This window comes from Haliotis rubra, unplaced genomic scaffold, assembly GCF_003918875.1.
Source record: "Haliotis rubra isolate DU_JTF1 unplaced genomic scaffold, ASM391887v1 Scf19, whole genome shotgun sequence".
Classification (NCBI taxonomy): domain Eukaryota; kingdom Metazoa; phylum Mollusca; class Gastropoda; order Lepetellida; family Haliotidae; genus Haliotis; species Haliotis rubra.
In genome coordinates, this window is record NW_025765891.1 from 1050379 (window position 1) to 1075615 (window position 25237).

The 25237-nt window shown below is 39.5% G+C and overlaps 2 protein-coding genes across 4 annotated transcripts in view; both read right to left on the minus strand.

The window, feature by feature from the left end:
• LOC124274329 (metal transporter CNNM4-like) overlaps positions 1-5287 on the minus strand; it is a 70610-nt gene extending 65323 nt beyond the window's left edge. Inside the window, exons 1-2 of the mRNA XM_046709687.1 lie at positions 5208-5287; positions 3293-4682 (exon numbers count right to left, since the gene is read on the minus strand). Coding sequence (XP_046565643.1) covers positions 3293-4628 — 1336 coding nt within the window. The 5' untranslated portion in view covers positions 4629-4682; positions 5208-5287. The remainder of the gene's footprint in view (positions 1-3292; positions 4683-5207) is intronic.
• Positions 5288-13375: 8088 nt separating this feature from the next.
• Positions 13376-25237, minus strand: part of LOC124274330 (WW domain binding protein 1-like) — a 39534-nt gene continuing 27672 nt past the window's right edge. For all 3 annotated transcript variants that reach the window (XM_046709688.1, XM_046709689.1, XM_046709690.1), the window contains exons 2-5: positions 17596-17689; positions 16866-17042; positions 15591-15756; positions 13376-15436 (exon numbers count right to left, since the gene is read on the minus strand). In XM_046709688.1, coding sequence (XP_046565644.1) covers positions 15220-15436; positions 15591-15756; positions 16866-17042; positions 17596-17689 — 654 coding nt within the window. In that variant the 3' untranslated portion in view covers positions 13376-15219. The remainder of the gene's footprint in view (positions 15437-15590; positions 15757-16865; positions 17043-17595; positions 17690-25237) is intronic.

Consider the following 25237-nt stretch of genomic DNA (forward strand, 5'->3'; position numbering starts at 1 on the left):
GTACTGTGATGCTGATGACTATAACAACAGACTGGCTACATCGAAACAATCCCACATGACGATGATAACACGTATTGGCATCTTCCCGTATACAAGGGGTGAGTGTACAGTTGTTGGTAGGGAGTGACAATTTGAGGTCAGTGATTTGCACTCTTACAAGTTTCCTTTATAAAGGTAGATATATCTATACACACGAATCACTGTGTGCCAGGTCAGCACATAGTGATAGGAGTGGGGATGTTGCTTTCTGAAACCAGTTAACTTTATCATCTCTGGACTATACAGGGGCGGAAATAACTTTAAAATTGATAGTGTACTCCGGTACAGTGGCACATGTAATGTCACTTGCCCTGATAAATTTTCCACTATACCGACCGTTTTCCTGCTGATTTTTTAAATAAACAACATAATTAACATTGGAAAGTCAACTGGACACCGGTACAGTGTGATATACAAATTTGCTTGCCCGACAGAAAAAAACACTGGACTCGGACGTCGGGCAATGGGTTATTTCCACCCCTGCTATAGTATAAAATACCCAAGGTCACCTGACAACAGAAATTAATGAAAGACACAGTTGCATAGCTCAGTGAGGATGGTCGACAATCAATGGATAATGCAATGGGGATTAACAATGGGATAACCATTTTATAAACAATGGCTAAACAAACCACTTGTCTCTGAATTGAACATACTTTACAGAAAAAAAAGTTTATAGTAAAAAAATTAAAATTTAATGAAAAGGAGCCGAGACTTTCTTCATTTTCAGAAGCTGAAGCTGTGGAAATCTAGACTTGCCACATTTTCTAGACTTGCATGGGTTTTCTTGGATGTATTTGCTTCAGGGTCTGTATGACAGACTTAAGCAATGACAAGTATCTGATTTAAGACATATACAATGTACATGTTCTGGATAAGGCGTCAATAGCCTTTGAAATTAAATGTTTATTCAGATAATAATTGTCCCAAATCAGTTGCAATGACAATTACCCCACAAGCTGCCATAATACACATATTAGCACATACATGATATTAGCTACCTTACACCCATAATACCCATATGCACGGTAAAGCTACCTTACAAGGTGCTATAATATACATATGCACGGTAAAGCTACCTTACAAGGTGCTATAATATACATATGCACTGTTAATAGCTAAATAAACCTCATAAGGTGCTATAACACACATGAGTGCCTCCATGCTAATAATTCAGACAGATATTGCAATTTAACAGCAGGTGAGAGTAAAATACAGGCGTGTGCTCCATTAACAGCTTCCTGAATACACTGCCACAGTGCTACTTGCATAACACCTCCTGTTAATTGGGTTATGGTGAACTTACAGCAAGTTATGAAAGGGTTCATTAAGTGCACAACTGGTTAATATGAATACATACCAGTACTTAGGGGTGACTATTGAGGGGGAAACAACTATTGCGATAGCGATAATCCATTGCAGCACACTATTGCGATAGCGATAGCGATAGTCTATTGCTATCTTTTCTCCTTGAATTGTCTCATCTGAAGTCATTTCCCAAATGAATGTATAGTTAATATGAAATAAAAACAAGATGACGGAGTTTCAGTCTCTTTTAATGATTGACAAGAAACTAGAAATCCAGATCACATTTATCAGTAGAAGTCAACTACTAAACTACCGATAGTCACTATTGATGCATCGATAGTTTTTCGTTTCTACTATCAATTAATTGCCATTGGAGACTCAACAATTGCAATCCATCGATAGTTTGATGCATCGTTACAGCCCGCTGACAACTCTTTAGTACTTTGCACACTGACATAAGCATATCTGATCTTGAAACAATAGCAAATATAAATTATGATACAATTTTTCAAAATAATTACATGCTAAAGGTCTTTATGAAAACTGAAAAATGACACTTGATAGTTGATACAGAATTCGGGTTTAACTAGACTAATGTTTCGGCTCTGAATATTTATAATATTGATGGTAACAAATAATCACATTTAAGTTGAAAAGGAGCAGTAGTGGGAGGGAATCAATTAAGGCTCTAACATTGCAGGGAGAGCTAGGCACCAGGGAAAATAATGCAGTTCAGGGACTGTGACACAGACTAGGGTTTAACATATATTTCAGAGAACATGGAAAAAGAGCAACACATATTCTCATGTCAACATGTTTCTCAGTTTCTCCTGTGCTGCTACCTTGATAACAAAATGTTTGGTTTATTTATTGTTTAATACCACACTGCTCTTTGACAGCAGTCTGTAGTAATCAACTCTGGAACAGACAATCCAGTGATTAACATATAAGGAGGTTATAGAGCCCCCGATAAACCAATCTGCCTATCTGCAGTAGATATACCCATGGTAAACCAATCTGCCTATCTGCAGGTGATAGAGCTCTGGTAAACCAATCTGCCTATCTGCAGTAGATATACCCATGGTAAACCAATCTGCCTATCTGCAGGTGATATACCCATGGTAAACCAATCTGCCTATCTGCAGGTGATATACTCATGGTAAACCAATCTGCCTATCTGCAGGTGACAGAGCCCTGGTAAACCAATCTGCCTATCTGCAGTAGATATAGCCCTGGTAAGCAGTCCTTCTATCTATGGGGGCTTTAGCATATGTAAACCAGTCTGTCTACCTGCAGGACCTATGGCCCTTGTAAACTACTTTGTTTATCTGCAGGTAAATGTAAACCACTTTGTTCAAATCAATGTCACATATGTAGTTTACACCAATGATATACATGGTAAACAAAGAACATTATTATATAACATGCAAGTCTAAAGCTATTACATGTACAAGCAAAGCAACCAGTAATCACCAAGAATTTTCTTTCTTTATTTGAATGAGATTAACCAACAATGACGCACAAAACAGATTCTTGTTAATCAATATTTTATAGCTCCATCAGTGTTTGAAATTACTGAAATTACAAAACGTGTATACCCCCTTGTTCTAGAGCCATCCACCTCTGGAAGCACCTTTCTTTTGGGAATGTACTGTTATATATAAATAACAGTTATGATTCTTAAGCAAAGAAGCAGCTGAGGCAAATATCTGCAACTAGCTTGTTTCCCTCTCATCACAATTTAACTGATACCAGTTTTACCTTCTTCCATGAATTGAAGTGGGCACTTATCTTGTACTAATCGTTGTATTAAAAAATCAAAGATGGTAGGACAGTAACTTTCATTTTAGGGATATTTCAGAAATGCCACAGACAAAATACCAACAACTGATAACCGATCAGAGGTCGTGTAACAACTTTAAATAACAGTTTAGCAAAATCTTACCTTGGAGAAAGTCTTGCAACATGGAGTCCAGTTTGATGTCACTGTCAACACACAAGGGACGATGATCGTAGAATTTACACACAGTTCCCAGGGGAGTCTTGTCATCAGGATCAATTAAAGTCAAATCCTTTGTGTTAAGCAGGTTCACAATGTGACTTTTCTCTCCATCATAAACAGGTATTCTTGTGTAACCATGGTTCATGATTTCAGACATTGTGTCAAAATCCAAAACTGTGTTGATATCCAGCATGTACACATCTTCAATTTTAGTCATCACATCTTCCACCTTTTTGTTGGAAAGTTGTAATGCTCCTGCAATGATATTTGCTTCCTCATTTTGAATAACTTTGGAATCAGCAGTCATTCGTATTAACTCTTGTAATTTTTCTTTGTTGTACACCTGACCAATTTCCTCACCAAGAATTTTATCAAGCAGAAGACTGATAGGGAATGATAATGGAAACGTTACTAGCATGAAAAACAATGTGATCCATCTAGTCCTTGCACCAATTGCCAGTCCATGTCTTGAACAAATTGCCTGTGGAATGATTTCTCCAAAAATGACAATTGCAATAGTGGACATAATGACAGCAATAAGTCCATTGGAGAGATCATCCATAAGAATTGTCAAGGTGTTGTTCACGAGCACGTTACCTAACAACAATGTACACAACAAGAAATTACCTCGTTTCCTCAGTGGAACAATCACACGGGCATATTTTTTCTCACTTGGAGAACCACACTTTTCAATAATTTTAAGTTCAGTTTTATCCAAAGCCATCAATCCAAGATTGAGTCCACTGAAAAGACCAGAGAGACACAATAAAACAGTTAAGCAAATTATCTGGAGCCATAACGGTAGTAGGAAAACTTTTTCCTCCTTCGGTAAGACTGCCACCCGCAACCAGGGATCATTGCCCTGTTTAGTCCACTGCGATTGTTCTTTCAAACACAAGTAGTAATACTTTTCATTCCGAGCAATATTTACGTCTTCTAACGAAATATTGAATTCTACAACTGTATCCGATATCAATCTACTGACACTGAAAGACTTCGTCTTTTTAGAGCTTTCACACGTGGACCCTTCATCTGTAGGAAGCAGTTTTTCTGTTGTGAATGAAATCTCTGTGGAATTGGTGAAGTTAGTGCCAATGAGTCGGATTGAGGTGTTTTCGTAAATAGTCACTGTGAGAGTGCCGCTGGCATCTCTAGTGCCCGCATGTGTTGACAGTATTGCAGCCACCGTTGATGTTTTGGGGCTACTTGCTTTGCACATCGTTACAAGAACTGCTAACAACCACACAGTCAACTTTAGCCATCCACCACCATCAGCCATGTTTTTGCGGAAACAAAACCGGAAGCAGTTGCTCGGTCAGTTCCGCCCATTGACCTAAAGGGAGATAATTCATAGCAGACGCTTTTCAGGAAATGATATTCACAGCATGGGCATTGTCAACTGTTACTGCGCTTTAACGAAATTAATTATACTTTCTTTCACGATGCGTTATTGAAAATGGAACCAATGCTATAAATGTAATACAGTCAATATATACATGTACATTTACATGAAGTAGTTCTGATATGCAAGGTCAGGTAGTCGATACATGTATAATATAAAAAATATATAAAAATTACAATTTCTGTATATTGTAAATTATCCATTCAAAAACGGGATTTAGGCACAATATTGGCATTTTGTCAGATTTCAGGAAGATAAATGATAAACTTATATTCCAAAGGACCATCGTATGATGTCACTTCATGTGAATTGGCCATGTCGTTCACTGCGTATATCCACGGAACCTACACATCTATAATGCACTTCTTTTTTTTAAGACTGAAGAATAAGCCGGTTATTAATTTTCGTTCAAAGAAGAGTGAAACACAAAAATCGTGTATTCCAAAGCCAACTCACCGGTCAGTTGCAGATTGTTAGAGTACACTGACCCCGTTAACGCTCAGCTGGAGGTGTGTGTCTGTCTGATGTCACCTGCAACAATAGGCCCTGACGGTGTGTGCCCACAAGGCATCCCCGAATCCTCATTATTATATCATCCATGACTACTAAATTGATTACATTCTACATCAACGAATTTCCGTCAGGCTAATGAGTCGGTGTTATGCATATGAGAGACTATTACATCACTTGTGTCCGTGTAATCTTGAAATTGTCAAGTTGAGTCCTAGATATATGTGACCAGTGGGAGGAACAGTCGTGACAGAGATAAGAAACATCTTCAGTATGTACGGAATGTTAAGGTCGTACGTCTGTAACCTTTAGTCCTTATCCCTTAAGTAACCAGCATCACTGTCAACCCACTGAACTGATTCAGTTATGAGACTCATAAACACTCAGGATAAACCCGTTTTAAATCCGATGCATTCGGTGTTATTGTTTTCACCATACCACTGTGCGATGTATATCCCTGTTTTAATTTCATCACATTTTCTTGTTCTTCATCATACTGAAACCGTGTCTTGTTCCTCATTATCTGTAAACATTATCTTGCTTTTCATCAGACTTGGGGGCGGTGAGGTGGCTTAGTGGTTAAAGCGTTCGCTCGTCACACCGAAGACCCGGGTTCGATTCCCCTCGTGGGTACAATGTGTGAAGCCCATTGTCTGGTGTCGCCCGCCGTGATATAGCTGGAATATTGCTAAAAGCGGTGTAAAACCACATTCATCAGACTTCAACATTTTGTTGTATTTCATCAAACTACGCCACTGTTTTGTCTTTTCAGTACATTTTACAACATCGTTTTGTTAATCGTTAGTCAACCCTTTCGTTCATCATCATACTGCCACATTGTCTTGTTCTTCATTAACCTACAACATTGTTGATACTCGACGATGTTGATTTGTTCATCATCAACTACAAAGTTGTCTCATGCTCCATGAGTCTGCAACGTTGTGTTGTTTTCATCATGCCGCGACAGTCATGTTTTGTTTATCATCAGTCGACCTGTGGAGATCCGGATTAGAATTGATCTTCGTGAGTGAGTTTAGTTTTACACCACACTCAGCAATACTCCAGCTATATAGCGGCGGTCTGTAAATAATCGAGTCTGGACCACACAATCCAATGATCAACATCATGAGCATCGATCTGCGCAATTGGGAACCGATGACATGTGTCAACCAAGCCAGCGAGCCTGACCACCCGATCCCGTTAGTCGCCTCTTACGACAAGCATGGGTTACTGAAGATCAATTCTAACCCGGACCTTCACATGTAATCATTAGAATTCTAATGACTCCAGTATCAATTCATGCTGACCCCAAGTGTGGCAAAAAGGTAAGTGTATCCTGCCTCACCAGAGGCTTCCGTTACAAACACATGCAGAGGCAGGTCATGTGTACTCCTTTGAGAAAACACCGCCACATATGGTACAGGTAAAAATATGGAATTACATCAGATATCGTTTTGGTCACGTGTGGTCAGGTGTGACATTTTGATTAATTTTATGTTTCACTAAGGCTTTCAATTCTGTAACCCTTAGCAATCAACTTTAAAACGATCTTTCAAACAGCATGCTCGAGCGTACCTCAAGTGTTGTAAAACGCACACACCAAAGGCCGGAGGTAATGGAACTTTCTCACATAAAGGTCAAGTTGACCAATGTTGCAGTGACCCTTCCTGCCACACTGCCTTGTCATACTGTTTCATAAGTCTTACTATGAAACCGAGCATGTGGATTATCTTCCCGAGACAGGACAGGCACATCCATTAAGTACTTAATAATGATTAAAAAACAGCTTCTGCTGAAATAAAACACACCTATGTGTAAAGCTATCCAACGTTTCCGAGCCTACAAATGAAATTATGGATATCGATTTCATAATTCATAACATAGTTTTAATAAGGTTTTCATTTCTATTAATTTATTTATCACAGCTGAATGAACTATTGAAATAGTAGTTTGCAATATAGCACTAGCCATTAGAGGCGACCGGCTGTGATATTGCTGGAATATTGCTAAAAGCGGTTTCAAACCAAGCTCACTCACACTCTCACGCACTCACTTAAGAGGCGACCTGCGGGACCGGGTGAACCAAGTCATCGTATCCTGTGTGAGTGAAAGGATGCTCGTGCTATCAATCACTGGGTTGTCAGGTCCAAACTTGAATTTACTGACAACACGATGAACATCGGTTTTATCTGTCTTTGAAATCTTCGGAAGTTCTCTAATCAGCATTTCCTCTCTACCCTTGTTTGGCAGCGTCGCAAATGGTATTGTTACACCGCGATTGTGAGTGAGTATAGTCTTCCCCTTAACTGTTTAAATTTGATTGGTATTTTAATTATTTTTTCTGTTTTAACTTAAATATGTTTCGTTGTTAATGGCGCAGTATGAAATAAACATACAGGTTTATATACTGGAGATTTTGTTTTGATGAAATTATTTACATGAAATTAGTGATGGAAACAAAACCATTGTTTAAAGGTTAGTACGAAGGCTTGGATATGAAAAGATTTGGCATGGTGTCACCCTCAATGCGGAAGGTCGCGGGTTTGATCCCCGACCGCGTCATACCAAAAGACGTTAAAATATGGTACTTGTTGGTCCCTGCCGGGCGCTCGGCATTAATGGGTACAACAAGGACTGGTCGGCTCGGAGTCAGTATAATGTGTCTGAGTGGGGTACTCATACTTCACTGCGGAATGGTATCTCAGTGGGCTAGCACTATAAAACCAGCTTAAGTCTGGGCTAGTACAAGCAGCCGCACATACACATACACACGCATGCACGTAGTCATATGAGCGAAATATTCTCAAGCACGACGTTAAAACCCAATTTCACCTCACCTCACCTCAATGTTAACACACAAGGCAGCTTTAAAGCATGTTTATGTTTTAGCAAGTGTTTACGGTCAGATTGGAAATAAATGTTACACTTGTTTAAAGTATGTAGAAAGTATACTGATACTGGAATACTATTCCGACACACACGTTGAGTGGGTAAACTTGTAGTAGGTCTTGGCTTGCAGCAAAAAGCTTGAAAATTGCATGCGACATTGGGGCCGTCTTGCCCTCTGGCACCACTTCGAGATGAAGTGTAATTAAATTATGTTTTTTCATCAAGACGAATCCTGCTGTTATCAAATTGAAAACACCCCACGAGACAATATTTTCACAAACGTTTTACTTCGTGGTCACGGAAACGATAGAAGTGTAAAATGGATTGCTGCAGACATCCATTCAAGTACTATTGATTATTGATACAGAAAAAGGCAGACATGAAATGTAAAAACGTTTACTTTACATGCATGCATAAGCTATTGTGTTGTAAACACGGGGTGCTGGTGTCCAACGACGTTACCAACTTGGGTGTGAGTGAGTGGGTCAGTGTCTGCCTGCATGCGTACATACGTGCGCGCATGAGTCAGTGAGTACATGCCTGCATGCGCATACGTGCGCGAGTGAGTGAGTGAGTAGGTCAGTGTCTGCCTGCATGCGTACATACGTGCGCGCATGAGTGAGTGAGTGGGTCAGTGTCTGCCTGCATGCGTACATACGTGCGCGCATGAGTGAGTGAGTAGGTCAGTGTCTGCCTGCATGCGTACATACGTGCGCGCATGAGTGAGTAGGTCAGTGTCTGCCTGCATGCGTACATACGTGCTCGCATGAGTGAGTGAGTGGGTCAGTGTCTGCCTGCATGCGTACATACGTGCTCGCATGAGTGAGTGAGTGGGTCAGTGTCTGCCTGCATGCGTACATACGTGCGCGCATGAGTGAGTGGGTTGGTGTCTGCATGCGTACATACGTGCGCGCATGAATGAGTGGGTCGGTGTCTACATGTGTACATACGTGCGCGCATGAGTGAGTGAGTGAGTGGGTCGGTGTCTGCATGCGTACATACGTGCGCGCATGAGTGAGTGAGTGACGACGTAACGGTACCCAAGAGTGACGCTGACCAGGATCAGTGACAACTTCGAGTCGATACTTACGGGTATACCTTGTCTGTGTAGTAGATATTATACAAGAATAAATACATTTTGTGAGGTTGTGGTGTTGGGGCCCCGGTCTGGGTAGGCTGACCACGGTCAGGCTAAGGATGAATCTCTCGACCTAGGCGTACATGGCCAAGGTCACCACGGACTGAGTCATAAATATAAACAGCAATTGATGAGAAGTGGCATAGTTGCTGAGCTCGTTCAGAATGTCTGACAGATTACGTACCTGACAGTTGTGATTAACGGTGGAGACTATAGCATCTTATAAGTAATGACAGTCAAGTGATTCTGGACATATACGTATCATGAGTGAGTGAGTTTGGTTTTACGCCGCTTTAGCAATATTGAAGTAATATCATGGTGTGGAAACCAGATATGGGCTTCACATATTGTACCCACGCGGTATACGTATCATGGCTACACAGTACTTATCATTTGGAATCAGTTGCTCGTTGAGACACGTGAAGCTGAAAATTACTATAATCTTTTGACCAAACAAGATTTTTCCTTTTTCACCTAAATATGTTTCACTGTTAATGAAGTCCTTTATCTCGGTAATAACAATTGTTCGAGCTAGGCTTTTAAGTTTCGTGTTTATCTAGGTATATACTACTGAGTATTTCACAAAGATAATCAGATATATCATTAATTCAAATATAGATTTGGCATATATGCATAATTAAATTCAGTTTAGTGTTTCATGAAATTTATCCACCTATCAAAAGTGCATCAAGGTACAACTATGTTGCAGCAACACGTCACACGTGGTATATTTTCATGTTCATGGTTTGTTGGAAATATGAAGAGTGAGATCTGTATGGATTCCCCAAATGGTAGGGAATAAAATGACTAAATCAAAAATGTTAATGTTAATGTTACGAACTTCTTCCCGGCGACAATTGTTGATGCTTATTCTGGTTATTCCTTTTGACCAGTGCCATTACTGAACGGTCTGTATGGAATAGCTGTCCAACAAAACAAAACAAAAAGCCCATAGTTAATGTTGTTTGTTGAGTGAGTGAGTGAGTATAGTTTAACGCCGCTTTTAGCCTAGTCCACTTGCATCATGATATGAATACACGATGCAGATTAGAAAGTGGTCAAATGTAACATCTAACCCACTCAGCCAGCGCAGCTTCTACACATGGAAGTGTTGATTGTGGAAGTGTTGATTGTGGAAGCTGCGTTGGCTGAGTGGGTTAGACGGCTGACTTTGTGTGCTGGAGATTAGGTGCCTGACTCTGAGGGTGAGGGTTCGAATCCCGGGTGGAACACAACCTAACAAGAATGCTAGAATATGTACTTTACATAGAAAGTGTAATCCCAAATATAGGATTAGTGCATCACGGTAGCCTCTGAATAATCAGCTATTGATATGATGATCGAGGTTAATATTATTGGGAACAGTTATAACGTGACAAAGTTGTCTAGCACTGTGTTTCGTTTGACCTTTACACCTGAATGTCTGTCTGTCTGTAAAGAAAGTAAACATACTAAATACGTAATAACTATCAGTATCGCATTGTGTGAAATGGTAGCACGTATTCGTATATACATAACACTTTGTATGTTTAGGTGCGGTCTCAACACGCAGGGGCGGATACAGCTTTTTGATAAAAGGGGGGTGGGGGGTTGGGGTGTGCACACTATTGAAAAAATGGAGGGTGCACACTTCATTTTCACCAGTTTCAATGGTCATTTAATAAACTTTCAGGACAAAAGGGGGGTGCGCACCCCTGCACACACACAACACCCCCAACCCCCTCTGGATCCGCCTATGACACGTGCCTTTCCTCTCTCACAGAAACGTGTCCAGTTCACATATAAGGAATCGTATGGAAGTATGCTTGGCGATGATTTACAAACAGTGTGCCAGTTTTCAAATCATAATTTTTTCAAGAGCGAAGTCGAGGGAGATATTATTCACAGGAGTGTCGTGATATCAATGTTATTACTTGAGTGGGATTTTATCAGCACGGTATGCGCACAATCGCAATAATTCGTGTGTTATAAATACCCCGTGGTAATATCGTCTGGGTAAGACTGATGTTTTATTCATTCCGACTGATCCCTAATTTGGATGTAAGCCAGTTGGTTGGAGGGCTCAATGCAATCCCTGCTACCAACAGTGTTACCACATCCACACATTACTCGATATATGCACGGACTTCGCGTATATTTTACGAGTGCTTCGAAAACATTTCACACAAATGAGTACCGGACACTGATGATTGACCATTGACCAAGTCAGGGAGCCTGACTGCCCGATGTATTTACTCATATTTACAAGTGAGTAGGCACACACAATTAGAGCATTACATCTTCATTCTGTTCCAATACCCAGGGCTCCTCACACTGTGACTTCGAGAGGTATAAGGATACAGCCCTAATACTACCAATACGATGTAAAAACAATCACTGACAGACTCGAGCTGATATGGGGTGTAGCCTCAAGTCATCTTCAATATTATTGCACCTCTGCAGGGACTCCTGTGTGTGAGTGTCTGTGTGCTGTGTTTTACTAGTCTGGACTTAATGGCCATGGTATACTGACTAACGTATCCCCTTTGTACCGAGTCCTACTCAAGGTTGCAACAGGTACCATCCTTTCATATGTTTGGTATGATACAGCCAGGGACTGTCAACCTTCCACACTTGTGGGAGACCATCTATCCACTAGACCATGGAGGTTACATAAGCAACATTTTGTTATTGAAAGATACCCGTGACATTGAACAACAAAACACAGGGACTGATGACTTAATGAGTTTATTAATAATATGAGGTATAAAAGTGTACAATGGTCATAAGGAGGAGCACATCCCTGGACATGCATGCATGCACAAGTAAACATGGTGCTAGTGTAGGCCAGGGAGGGACAACATCAACAGGAAGCCAGTCAAGAACCTCTCAATCTTTCATACATACGTGAGCAGTAACTGCAGTATAGGCAAATGATTCAAGTTATGAAGTGTTTAAATAATTAAACATCAAGAGTAATAAGAGAAAAGGATGAGCACCTGTTACAAAGTGAAACATGCTGCCAATTGTTCAGTCTGACTAAAGCAGCTCTACTATTGGCATATAACACCAACAGTTCCCATTCAGCAGTTGGTGGACCACAACAACTCCATCTCAGCCATCAAAACAGGGACTTGTCATAAGTTTGATAAAATTGAAACTTGCTTCTAAGTTCAAACTATTTTCCTTTTACTTAAGCATGAATATACTTTTAAGAAGCAAACCCTCTGAATTCTACTCCCACAAGCACTATCAGAACACCTAACGACCCCCACCCCCACAAAAAAAAAGAAAATAATAAAATCCCACCCCAAACACCCTAAGACTCAACCTAAACACCCAAAGACACAGGGTGATATTTTCGTGTGTTATGTATACTGTAGCACACTCTACTACTCTACACTCATGCATGTATGTGTGTACACATAAACAAGCATACACACAGACAAATATATAAGAAGATTTGTTGGTTGATACATATATGATAAGATTACTTCCCATTTGATCCTGATTGCAGCTGTTTCTAACAGCTGCCTGCATGAAGCTATGTTGGTGATGAGAATCTTGCTGAAGGTGACTTTTCATAGAGAGTTTGTCTCAAATGCAATAAAATAGCCTGAAAACCAATTTTGGCAAAAAAGGTGATATTTCAGGACCGTATATAATCAGATTTTTATGTATATAACAAGAAGAGCAGCCTGTTAGAAAGCCAGACATATTGTTGCTTCATGAACACTGTGACATCTTTATTATCTGTTTGACGCAAGTACTCACATCCTGATTAAACTAAACATACACAGCATGATACTATACATGAAATATATTACATTTGTTTGACAAAAGGATTGTGAAAAATGCTGCTCTCAGAAATATTCCAACTAAATTACAGAAGCATGTATATAAACCAATCTTGTCCCCAATCTTGTCCCCAATCCCTTTCACATTTGTGAATAAAATATGTTTAAATCAACCAATCTGGACCGGACAACCCCGTGATTGACACTGATCCATACAACTGGAAAACAATGACAAGCAACCCAATCACCAAGACTGACCATCCATTCAGTCGCAACTGGTTGCTGGGGACCCAAAACAAATATGTGAATATGTAAAGAGTTTATATATGAATCTTTGCAGAAATTCTACAAGAAGGACCATACATAATAAACAGACAGTGTCATATTTCCATAAGAAAGCCAAACAAACCATAACAGATACACATTCTGTGCCAGTAGCACTAGCATTGATAGCATCAAATATCAACTGGTAACCACAAACTTTCAGGCACCAAGTTTCAAAACAAAGTGGACACATAAATATTGTTGCTAAACACAGCTTACACAGAGTGAGTGAGTGAGTTTAGTTTTATGCCACACTCAGCAATATTCCAGCTATAAGGCTTACACAGACAGTATGTGACTGCTTACATCTTAGAAGGCTAAGATAAATTTGTGTTTCTATGAAATGTTAGGTTATTATGTGAATCAGGGGTTGCTAAGTGAAATTGGGGCAGTTTAGAGGATACCAGTTGCTGAGCAAAACCTGTTTCTAAGTACATCTGAGGTAACTAAACATTCTGGTTGCTAGGTGAATCCTAAGTTGTCACTAAGTGACCTCCCTGGTTGCTAGGGCTAATACACTGTATATATCCAAGCTTGAAGCAGCACTTCCTGAACGAGATACAATTAAACAATAACAAACATGAAAAAACAACACTTATTACCAACAGTTTGTTACACACAACACATATATTTTATAAATTTATAAATTTGATTTGTGAGCACTTAAGAAAACACTCAATAAAAAAGATTGATAGAAAAAAGATCAAGCAGTAAGGCACTTGGGAAATATTATAGTCTGGGTTCACAGAGAGATCAAAGGTATATATCCACCATTATACACACAGCATGTCCACTGACAGCCATACCTGACAACCTACAGTATACTACTTCCCTAAATACTCATGTACATGTACTCATATAGTTTATCATTCAGTTATTATTAAAATATTCATTCTTATGGAACATAGCTTTTAAGCAAACACTTGTTGAGTAAATTCTTTTGATTTTCTTTAGATTATGGCATTTTGCATATCATTTCAGTTAAACGAAAATGGTCGACTGTCACTCTTGTTCAAAATATTACATATTCCAGCAGAAATATTCTTTCAGTCAAAACTCTTAGGTATGATATAAATTCTGATTAGAAATCTGTCCACATGCTTTGTATCAAAATATCTAACAATCAAGGTTGACTCACAACATATGATACTATCTAGATTATTCTTTCAAGACTAAATAATGATACAAAAGTTTCTATTTTCACATGTATCTCGTTATCTCGCCAGCTATACACAGGAAGCCATGATGCTGGAGTAACTGCAGTTATCTCCCTTACACAACATAAGGCAAGTAGGTTTGTATCACAGATTCGATGGCAATGTTTTTTTCATGGCATACAGTTCCATTAACTTAATGCTATCTGGTTTGGATAAAAAATCCCGTTTTGCACACCTTTCTATGCTTCTGTCCCTCACTGACTCAAGCAGCAGGGGACTAGTAAACAACACACTGTTGTACACTTAAGATATGCATAGAGTTTGTCAACTGAGAAGTCCTCAGAAGCACCAGACATTGTATGCTGTTGTTTCCAATAGAAACATAAACAGCTTCGTCACATGGGCAGTGTCAAGATTGAGCAGATTCAGGAGGGGTGGAGCACATGGGGGTGGGGGTAGGCTGTATGGGGGTGGCAGAAGAGGGGGTAAACGAGTTTGTTGATGGAGAAGATGTAGGGGTGGGGACAGAAGTTGTGGGGGAGGGGAAACTATTTGTTGGGGTTGTAACTAAGGATGTTTGGGTGGGAACAGTTCTTATGGCGTGGGGTGCTGAAGATGTGGGCGTGGCACTACCACCTGGACTGGGGGTAACAGGTTGTGAAGTAGCTGCAGGACTATGGGGTGTTTGTGGGCTGGGGACATGTGACAGGGAGGGAGGGGTGGTGCTGGGGGGAGATTGGGTTAGGGAGGGGCAATGAGGATGGGATGGGGATGTGGACGGACTGTGCAGGTGTGGCCTGGGTGGTGTAGGGAGGTGGGGGCTCCCTCCACTGGTCGATGTCAACTGACACAGCTGCCTCTTCTTCGTTATCAATTAGGCTTGCTTGTGGCCTGAAACACAGAATAATCAATGAACTTATTGTAGGGGGATATTCTACATATTTACAGCCTGAATTATACATAATAACTAACTCAAAACTATATTCTGTCATTTCACCATGAGAACTTATGTCATATGACTTAATTATTCATTAATCAAACTTACGCATCATTAATAGTTCTCAAGACAGGTAGTGACTGTGATGGATTATGGGAAGTTTGTTGTCCACCAACAGATGTCTCTGGCAGTCTTGTTTCATACAGAGAGTTATAAGGTGGGGGATCTTTAGGCATCTCTTTCGCCTCATCATATGTTGGTAGCCTCACCCGATCTGGAAAATGAAGAACACAACTACTGACCACACATAAAGACTGTGGCATGAAAGGCACCTCAACAATGCTGTGTAGAATCACCTACTGTTATGGGTTCAAATCTTTTGATTGTAATTCTAGTTTTTTTACCACCATCCTGTGAGTGAGGTTTTACACCGCTTTTAGCAATATTTCAGCAATATCACGGCGGGGGACACTAGAAATGGGCTTCACACATTGTACCCATGTGGAAAATCAAACCCGGGTGTTTGGCATGATGAGTGAACGCTTTAATGACGAGGCTTAAACACCGCCCGTTTCAACAATAAAATGAAGAAGAGTAACAAAATCAGCAATGATAATGGGCAGATGAAACAGATGTAGGTGACTTTCTGCTGTCAGTCTTTAAACACTCTGATATCTCAAATGTTTCGAAACCTAATTTAAATCTAATTGGTGCAGACAAACCTACACCCTCATCAGCAATATCCATAGAACTCTCCTCGTTGTTCACCATACCAACTTCTAAATGCCATTCAAACAAGTTACCATCATCAGGATTTGTGTTCACAATTACATAAATTATCAAGATGCAGATGACAGAAGAATGACAGGTAAGTGCATGTCATTTAGCTATAATACAGTGCACCAGTGAAGGTCCGGGTTAGAATGAACCTTCACTAACCCATGCTTGTCGTAAGAGGCGACTAACGGATCGGGTGGTCAGGCTCGCTGCCTGAGTTGACACATGTCATCGCATCCCAAATGCATAGATCAATGTTCATGCTGTTGATCACTGGGTTGTCTGGTCCAGACTTGATTATTTACAGACCGCCGCCATATAGCTGGAATATTGCTGAGTGCAGTGTAAAACCCAACTCACTCACTCACTCACTCACTCACTATAATAAAGTGCTGTGTAAAGCAGTGAGTTGCAACCAGGCAAAATATATTCATTAACTGATTATATTAAACCAAAGCTGCTAAAAGTTTAACAGAAGCATTATCACCTCAATCTACTGGGTACCCATCAACTGCTTGGTGATCTGAATCACATTTTGAAGAAAATCACTTGCATTTATATAAAGGATATAAATAGTTCACCTGAATGAAGGATATAAAAATTCACCTGGATCAAAAATAGGTGTTATGAAAGCAGCATCTAGTGCCTGTGCAATCCTTGATCTGTTTCGTGGTCTCCCTCGATTCCCCCGTCGAGAGGGAGACTGACGGCGACGAAATCGCTTTTGTTGATATAGACAACAGCAGCTCAGGAGGATTATTAATGCCCATATCAACCAAAACCCTGAAAGTAAACAAAGACCAGCTTGAGATAGAAACCCACTGCCTGAAATGTAAGGTTGCCAAATTTGTTAGGGTATAGTGGAACATGGCACATGGATAAAGTTTTTTGTAACCATGGTATCTTGCTGACACTTTATCTATTCAATATTTGGAACATAATTCATTAGCCAACAACGAATTATGAGGACAAGTTTTTTTGTCATGTGAAATATAACTACCTTTGATTTAGATGAACAAATCTATGTTTATTATTGTAAACAGTTGTAGATTCACCATATTAAAATTTTGAAGAAAATTGACCGAAAAATTACAGATGCCAGACATTACTTAATGAGATATTATCATAACTGAAAACAATTGTCTTGAATTCTAAATGAAATATTCCCAAACAATATCATCATTCCAATTTCTACAGGTTCCCATACCATTTTTACAACAAAAAGCTGTAAAGATAATTCTGAAGATCCATACAGTTTATTGTAATAGAGCACAGAAAAGCTGCTACTACTGTGTAGCTAGGGTCCCTGTGCTATTTGCTCCAACACGGTACTCACACCAAAGCTCATAGTAGTAGGCACAGCACTTCCCCTTGCCGCAGCAGTGCCCCTTGTCACACCACAGGGTCTTCCCATTACAGTACTCCTGGGCCTGTAGAGTAGACAGTAGACAGTCAGTAGACATCATAGACAGACACTGATTAGACAGTCAGTAGACATCATAGACAGACACAGATCAGACAGTAGACATAACCAGAGCTGTCAACCCCTAAAGATGGTTTGGAGTGAGACTGAAAAAAATAACCTGGGGTCCCTGGCCATGTCGAGGGCGACGCCCTGGTGGGGGGTCTTTAGGGGGTGAAGCCCCCCGCCCCCGAAAATAAAGTTGAGTGATTTTCAGGAGCATTTGGAGCCTTCTGGTGGCATTATTTTGACACTAAAAGATGCATGCTAATAAATAATAATAAGCCGAATCATTCGCATAAACATCGTTTTAGTACTTCGTTCATTCAGGCGTTCTTTCAATGTTCAACTTTACGTAACAACGAACGAAAATGCGTATTAATTTTGAAATTATTTTTGGCTACCAGATATGCGTGAGATTATTATTTGGAGGCGTGAGAGTGTGACATTTGTCAATAAAGCGTGAGACTCACGCCAAATGCGTAAGAGTTGACAGGTATGCATAACACAGATCACAGACACAGGTAGATGACACTGTATAGACAGCCAGTAGACATAATAGACATAACACAGATCACAGACACAGGTAGATGACACTGTATAGACAGCCAGTAGACATAATAGACATAACACAGATCACAGACACAGGTAGATGACACTGTATAGACAGTAGACATAACACAGATCAGACAGACACTTAAAGGTAGATGACACTGACTATTCAGTAGACAAAAAGGAGACATCAAGACAAACAGCAGTCAGTAGACAAGAAACCATATAGAGTAGTTACACAATTTAGACAACAAATTCGTGGCAGTTTCAGTTTCGTAAGTGCTGAACTCAGCAACATTTCAGTTTTATGAAGGTCAGACAAGCCGAATATCGACACCTTGAGCATCGGTTCGATCTACACATCTGGGATACGATAACATGCAAGCCAGACCCCCCTATACTGTTAGTCGCATATTACTACCAACAGGGGTTGTTTAGGAACAGTTCTAACCCTGATCTTCAGGGGCCAAAACAGTCAGAGACAGACAGATCATATTGACATCAGTTAACATTAGACAGATAATAGACAGAAAACTGACAGTAAACAAAAACACAAATGGTATGCCATAATAAGACTTAAGTCTGTATCAAAATAATAGCATTTATCCATTTCATCATTTGATAGATAGTATCAACGATAAGACACGCAATAAACCAGTCTGATGAACAATCTGAAGCCACAAGCCGATAAACGTGTAAAGATCGTCACCAAGCAAAAATTATTCATAAAAATGCTTCAGGCCTCACTGTATTGCCGACTTTATCGAAAAGTCCCCAGTAAGTCTAGCTAGGTATTTCCACATGTGTTTGTGTTTCTGTCAGCCAACATGGCACTGTCTGAAACAAGGTGCTTCAATCACAAACACCTGTATTCTTTCACAGTTTCTAATAGTTACCTGAGTTTCGTGATAGGTACAAAACAGTAGATTATTTAAGAACAAATATACATAGTAAAGAGATCATTACCCTCATATGTGTCTATATGGTAATAATAAACAATAAGAAGGAATATTAGGAACATAGATATGTGTTGTTTGCAAGTGTCACATAGTACAATACATTTTATCTTAACTCACACATAAATGTCGTTTTCATATTGGCTGAGTGCTCTTCTATTATTTTCAATGTACCCTGCTTACAAGCGAGTAACACTTTCTATGTTCCCTGCTGAGAATGCCGAACTGTGGGAATTCATTTGGTACTTTGTGTTAGTAATTCTTTATCTTGAATAATTGAGTCATGTATGATGTAGGGAAATGTTTGCGAATGCAAATAAATGGAAGGGAGATAACTCTAAATTTGTTTTTCTTGTTGTCTGCTAGATTTTATGTCATCTGAAAATCTGGTATCGTCTAATTGAGTAACTCTAGTACTCCTTATATGATCCAATACCAATGCTACAAACAGTTCAAAATTAACGGTAAGATAAATATGTTGTTCACTCGTGCCCACGGGCCCATGGGTTGATGTATTCTCTATGTTTGATTGTGTTAACATAAACAAACATAGGGGGAACATAAACAAACATAGAGGGAACATAAACAAACATGGAGGATACATCAACCCACGTCCCCCTCGTGACCAGTGAACAACTTATATTACTAACATGCGATATTTCACAATCAGGAAACACGCAAGGGTAATAAGTTTAATAACTTAATCATGATAATACTGTTCCTAAAATGATAAGCAGTATCCAGTGGTATATGATGCGATTTCATTCACTGATGTTCAAGATAAAACATGGATGTGTTGAACTTCTCTGAAATAGCAGAATTTATTACATCAAATAATGGTTCCAAATGAAATGATAAACTATTGTCATCATTATCAAAATCATTTAACCAAAATAATAATTTCCCCAATAACCTAACATACTTATTTGATCAGTCATTTTTTCCTCCATCAATATACCAATGAATGTGGAGAAAATATTCTATTACACGAGAGAAATTCTACTCCCTAAAGTTCAGGGCAACACTTAAATAATAATAATCAAATTGCTACTATACATTTTTCACTTTGCAAAAGAAAATTACATGAAACTCATACCAAGCTGAGAAATATGACAAGGCAATCAAATATAAATTCATACACAGAAGGCTTTATCAGACATTCAGTGTGTTATTCAGGTCGTCCATGCAGAAACACATTTACTGCATGTTTTACATAAACTGTACGTTTGCCAACCCAATGATTTGTAAAGAAGTTTGAGTAAAATATATTCTGAACAAATTTCCATGAGGAAATTAATGTGTTTGGCAATGTATCTCAGTGACTGAAAATGAATGGTTCTGGTTGTCAGACTCAGAGATTTGGATGACAAATGCCGTCAATATTACTCTGTTGACATGGATCTGTATCAATCACTGGATTATCTGGTCCAACTCATTCATTAATAGGGCATCATCTTATCACTGGATAAACCTGTGTGTGGCACACAAACAAATCAACAATATCTCATCACAAATGTCCCCACTCACCTGGCCACTGCCATGTGTCAACAAGTTATCTCCCCTTGGATGAACAATGTCCATCCTCATCTTCAGAACATTTATCTGCGGTTCTTACTCTTATCTCATCCAACATCATGTTTATATGTGCACTCTCTGACATTACAACAGGATAGTCTTCACTGGCTACATAATAAAGAGAGAGGGAGTTCCTTCCACTCCCAGACAATATCACATCAGGCTGTCGGTAAACTTTCTGTTTCCCATCTCCTGCCTGCCCTCAATCTACATCATTATTCAATTTAAACACCATTACCAAGAGATATTAATTTGTAAAGTTTCACAAAACCAGTTACACAATATATGAAAATAATATTTAATATTTTTATATTTTATATATCTTTTTTGCTCACCCACTCATGGTTTTTGAGGTTGGAGATGAGAAACACCTAAAAAATATGGATAGCCATAGACAATTAATGTGATATAATCTTTTTGCACTTCATCACGTTTATGACCTTAAAACATCACTTTGTAATTTGCAATTAACAAACTTCAGGTAATAAAAATGTTCAAAGCGGTGGTGCATGTTTCAACACGACTGCCATATTATCTTGAAAGATAAATATAGTTCTATATTGTATTACATGGTATACATCGACACTGTATCAACTAAAGAGATCTTCAAAATACATCTCTAAATATATTCACACATCTTCAAGTAATTTTAGCCATGAAAGAGGCACATTATCACTATTCCCTGCAACTTGATTTGATTATGCCAGTGCCTCATCGTGATCACACAATTTGTGCACATCGTGTACTCATTATTGTTTTTTAGCTGAGGTCACCATGGCCTGATCTAATAACAGATTTCGTAAAGCTGAAATGGTGCCAAACAAGTATCATTTGTCCATTGACAAACACTATTATTGCTTACAGGCATGATAACTATGGTAGATCCTAATTAATGCCAAGAGTTTTCTCAAAGAATGTCAGCTTGTTTCAAACCGTGTTTCTGTTATAGCGCCCCCTGTTGACAGAATTATGTGTTATCAGGGACATTTTCCAGAAGATTTAATTAATTATTACTTCATGTCTTCAGCCTCCATTACCTTTAGAGTGTCCTCCCATGTTTAAACTGACATGCAAGGCTTCAAAATAAACACTGTTTAAGGATGCTAAACCCAACTCACTCACTCACTCAACAAGTGCACTTCTTGTATGAGTGACCTGTGGCAAGTGGCACCTGCAGTGGAAAACCTCTGAACTGTGACCTTCATATGATGATGATGATGATGATGTCAATGAAGAACAACTGGTGTTAAGTGTGTGGTTTTATGCTGCTTTTAGCAATATTCCAGTAATATCACCACGGTGGCTCCAGGAATGGGCTTCACACACTCACAGTACTTATGTGGGGAATCGAACCCAGGCCTTTGGCATGATAAATGGGATTCAGTTATTACAAGGAGCGAAGCCCTTAATTCAGGTGTACTCAATAGTGAAATGGCACTCACTCAACCACCCCCTATCCATTCAACATACCCTTTAGCTCTCTCTCACTCACTCACCCACCCCTATCCATTCAACATACCCTTTATCTCTCACTCACCCACCCCCTATCCATTCAACATACCCTTTATCTCTCACTCACCCACCACCCCTATCCATTCAACATACCCTTTATCTCACTCACTCACTCAACATACCCTATCCATTCAACATACCCTTTAGCTCTCACTCACTCACTCACCCACCCCTATCCATTCAACATACCCTTTAGCTCTCACCCACTCACCAACCACCCCCTATCCATTCAACATACCCTTTATCTCTCACTCACTCACTCACCCACCCCCTATCCATTCAACATACCCTTTATCTCTCACTCACTCACTCAACCACCCCCTATCCATTCAACATACCCTTTATCTCTCACTCACTCACTCACCCACCCCCTATCCATTCAACATACCCTTTATCTCTCACTCACTCACTCACCCACCCCCTATCCATTCAACATACCCTTTATCTCTCACCCACTCACTCACTCACCCTTCCAGTCCCTCACTCACTGTTCCTTGTCACTAAGATAAGGGCAGTCAGCAACTACTTGACTGATATACACCAGAAAGTTAAAAACAAACCCACATGACCAGTGAAGACCTTATAAAAGCATTTCAAATATCTTGAACAAACTGACCACTGTACCTTTTTGAGTCTTCGTGTCCCATCAATGGCATTATATGACCAAAATCACCTCGGTCATGGTGGACAAGCTATGTTAATATACTTTTGTCACTCTCACCAGTCAGAGGTCAACATGATGGTTGATCAAGGTCATGTGGTGTGTCACTATGTCACTGATAAGTCCTCTGTAGTAAATATTGTTACAGTTGATACTGAGCTATGGGTTCACTGTCATCTTGAACGTGTAGTTCAGTGGAAGTAAAATTTACCAAGGTTTTGGTCATCATGCAAAATTATTGTCACATATTATATCAACCAAGATGTGGTTTAAGTCAGAGAAATTACTTTAGGAATCACCATATTCCCATGATTTCCCCATTTCTGTCACGGTAGAGCCAATCATATCTATTCAGAATTCTAATATCAGTTATTCGTAACCGTGGATTTCTTGGTCAATATGCCAAGAGATAGGAAGCAAAATAGACCGAAAAAAATCATTTGTGTTCATTTATGGGTCACATTCCTGAAAGAATCTGGGATTAAAGGTTTAATGAAAATACAAACATGTAAACACGTTTAATAAAACACATTTTCAGTAAAATCGGTTATTTCATTTTTTATTTTTGCAAACTGAGGTCAAGGTCAACTGCAACACAAGACAACTAACTGAAGGGGCCTTAGAGAAGTATTGCTAAATGATGTGTCATTGTGTAAGTATGATGATAAAGACAACTTTATTCATTGTTTACTGAGGTCAGGCTTGTCACAGCTTGGTACAACCCTATTATCTCAGTACAACGTGGGCCAGGGAGGAGTGATCACCATCCAGACAGTTGCAACCACAAACAATAGACCAGCATGTCTCGTCTCAGACATCAACACCGACATGAACAATCCCTCACGTCAACGCACTGACATGGAATACCTTCTGTACACGCTGACCTCCCACGGACCTAGCAATCAGTCATAAGTCATGACCTTCACAACATATATTTGACAAGTCATCAGGCATTTTGTTTAAATTGTTTGGTTTACATGTACCACACTGTTGATTTAAGTAACACGAGAGAAGGGAAAAACTTTCATTTTCGTGGAGTATTGTTATGTTGTTGCCAACCCTCCCGAATCCCGAATGAAGTAAGATTTCAGCCCTTTTTTCATGGAAACATTCTAGCATTATTACCATGGGGGAATACAAGAATGGGTTTCACAGACTGAACCTATGACAGGAATCGAATCAGGGCCTTTGGACCTGTGAAGATCCGGGTTAGAATTGGTCTTCCTCTACCCATGCCTGTTGTAGGAGGTGACTAACGGGATAGTCAGGCTCTGCGTACTTGGTTGACACATGTCATCATATCCCACTTACGTAGATTGATACTCATGATGTTGATCACTGGATTGTCTGGTCCAGACTTGATTCTTTACAGATCGCCACCATACTGGAATATTGCTGAGTGCTGCATTAAACAACAAACAAAAAATACCAAGGTCTTTGTCATAACAAATTAAGTGATTGCTAGGCTGCCCCTCAATGTAGCTGAACACTGGCAGATAAAAATAATACTGATGTTGTACATGGTGGTTTATCTTTAATCATTAGGCAACTACAAACTATTTCTCTCTAGTCTGTAGTTCTTATATACCATGCACATACAAAGATCCACAATCGTCACAGGGGGAAGAGGGGACCTGTCATTTAAGGCAATGCAATTCACTGTGAGGAGTTGCTTCCCTTGAACGCACCAGTAACCTGTGAGCATGAGTTCTAGTCCCGGTTTCACAACAATCATGTTTGCATGTAAGTTAGCACCAAACCACTGCTTGTGGGTTTTTGTCAAACTGGTTATAATGATTGAGACAGTCTTGACTTCAGGCATTCCTCTCACATTAATTTGACACACTGTGAGATAACTGAATAACACGTGTATTCAAAGTGGTGCTAAATCCAACTCACCGATTCAGTAGCATCCCACTTTCTCAAGCACTACATAATGAAATCAGCACATGATACCTGGGTGATGTATCGGGAGATATGCTAAACTGCCATCAAGAGATAATTAATATATGTTTCTACACATGAAATGGCTGATGGTTCTTTGGTTATCATCAAAATAGTGACAAAATTTAGAGATTTTATGAGTGTTTCCAGCAAACCAAATTTAGCACTTCGTGACAACACAAAAACACAACCTAACATAGGTCCACAGCACGATGTCTGAGACTTTTGTCAGCTGAGAAGTTTGATCTGACATCTGACTACACATTGAATTGGCACATTGATGAATACATGTTGATTAAATCCCATCACATTTCAA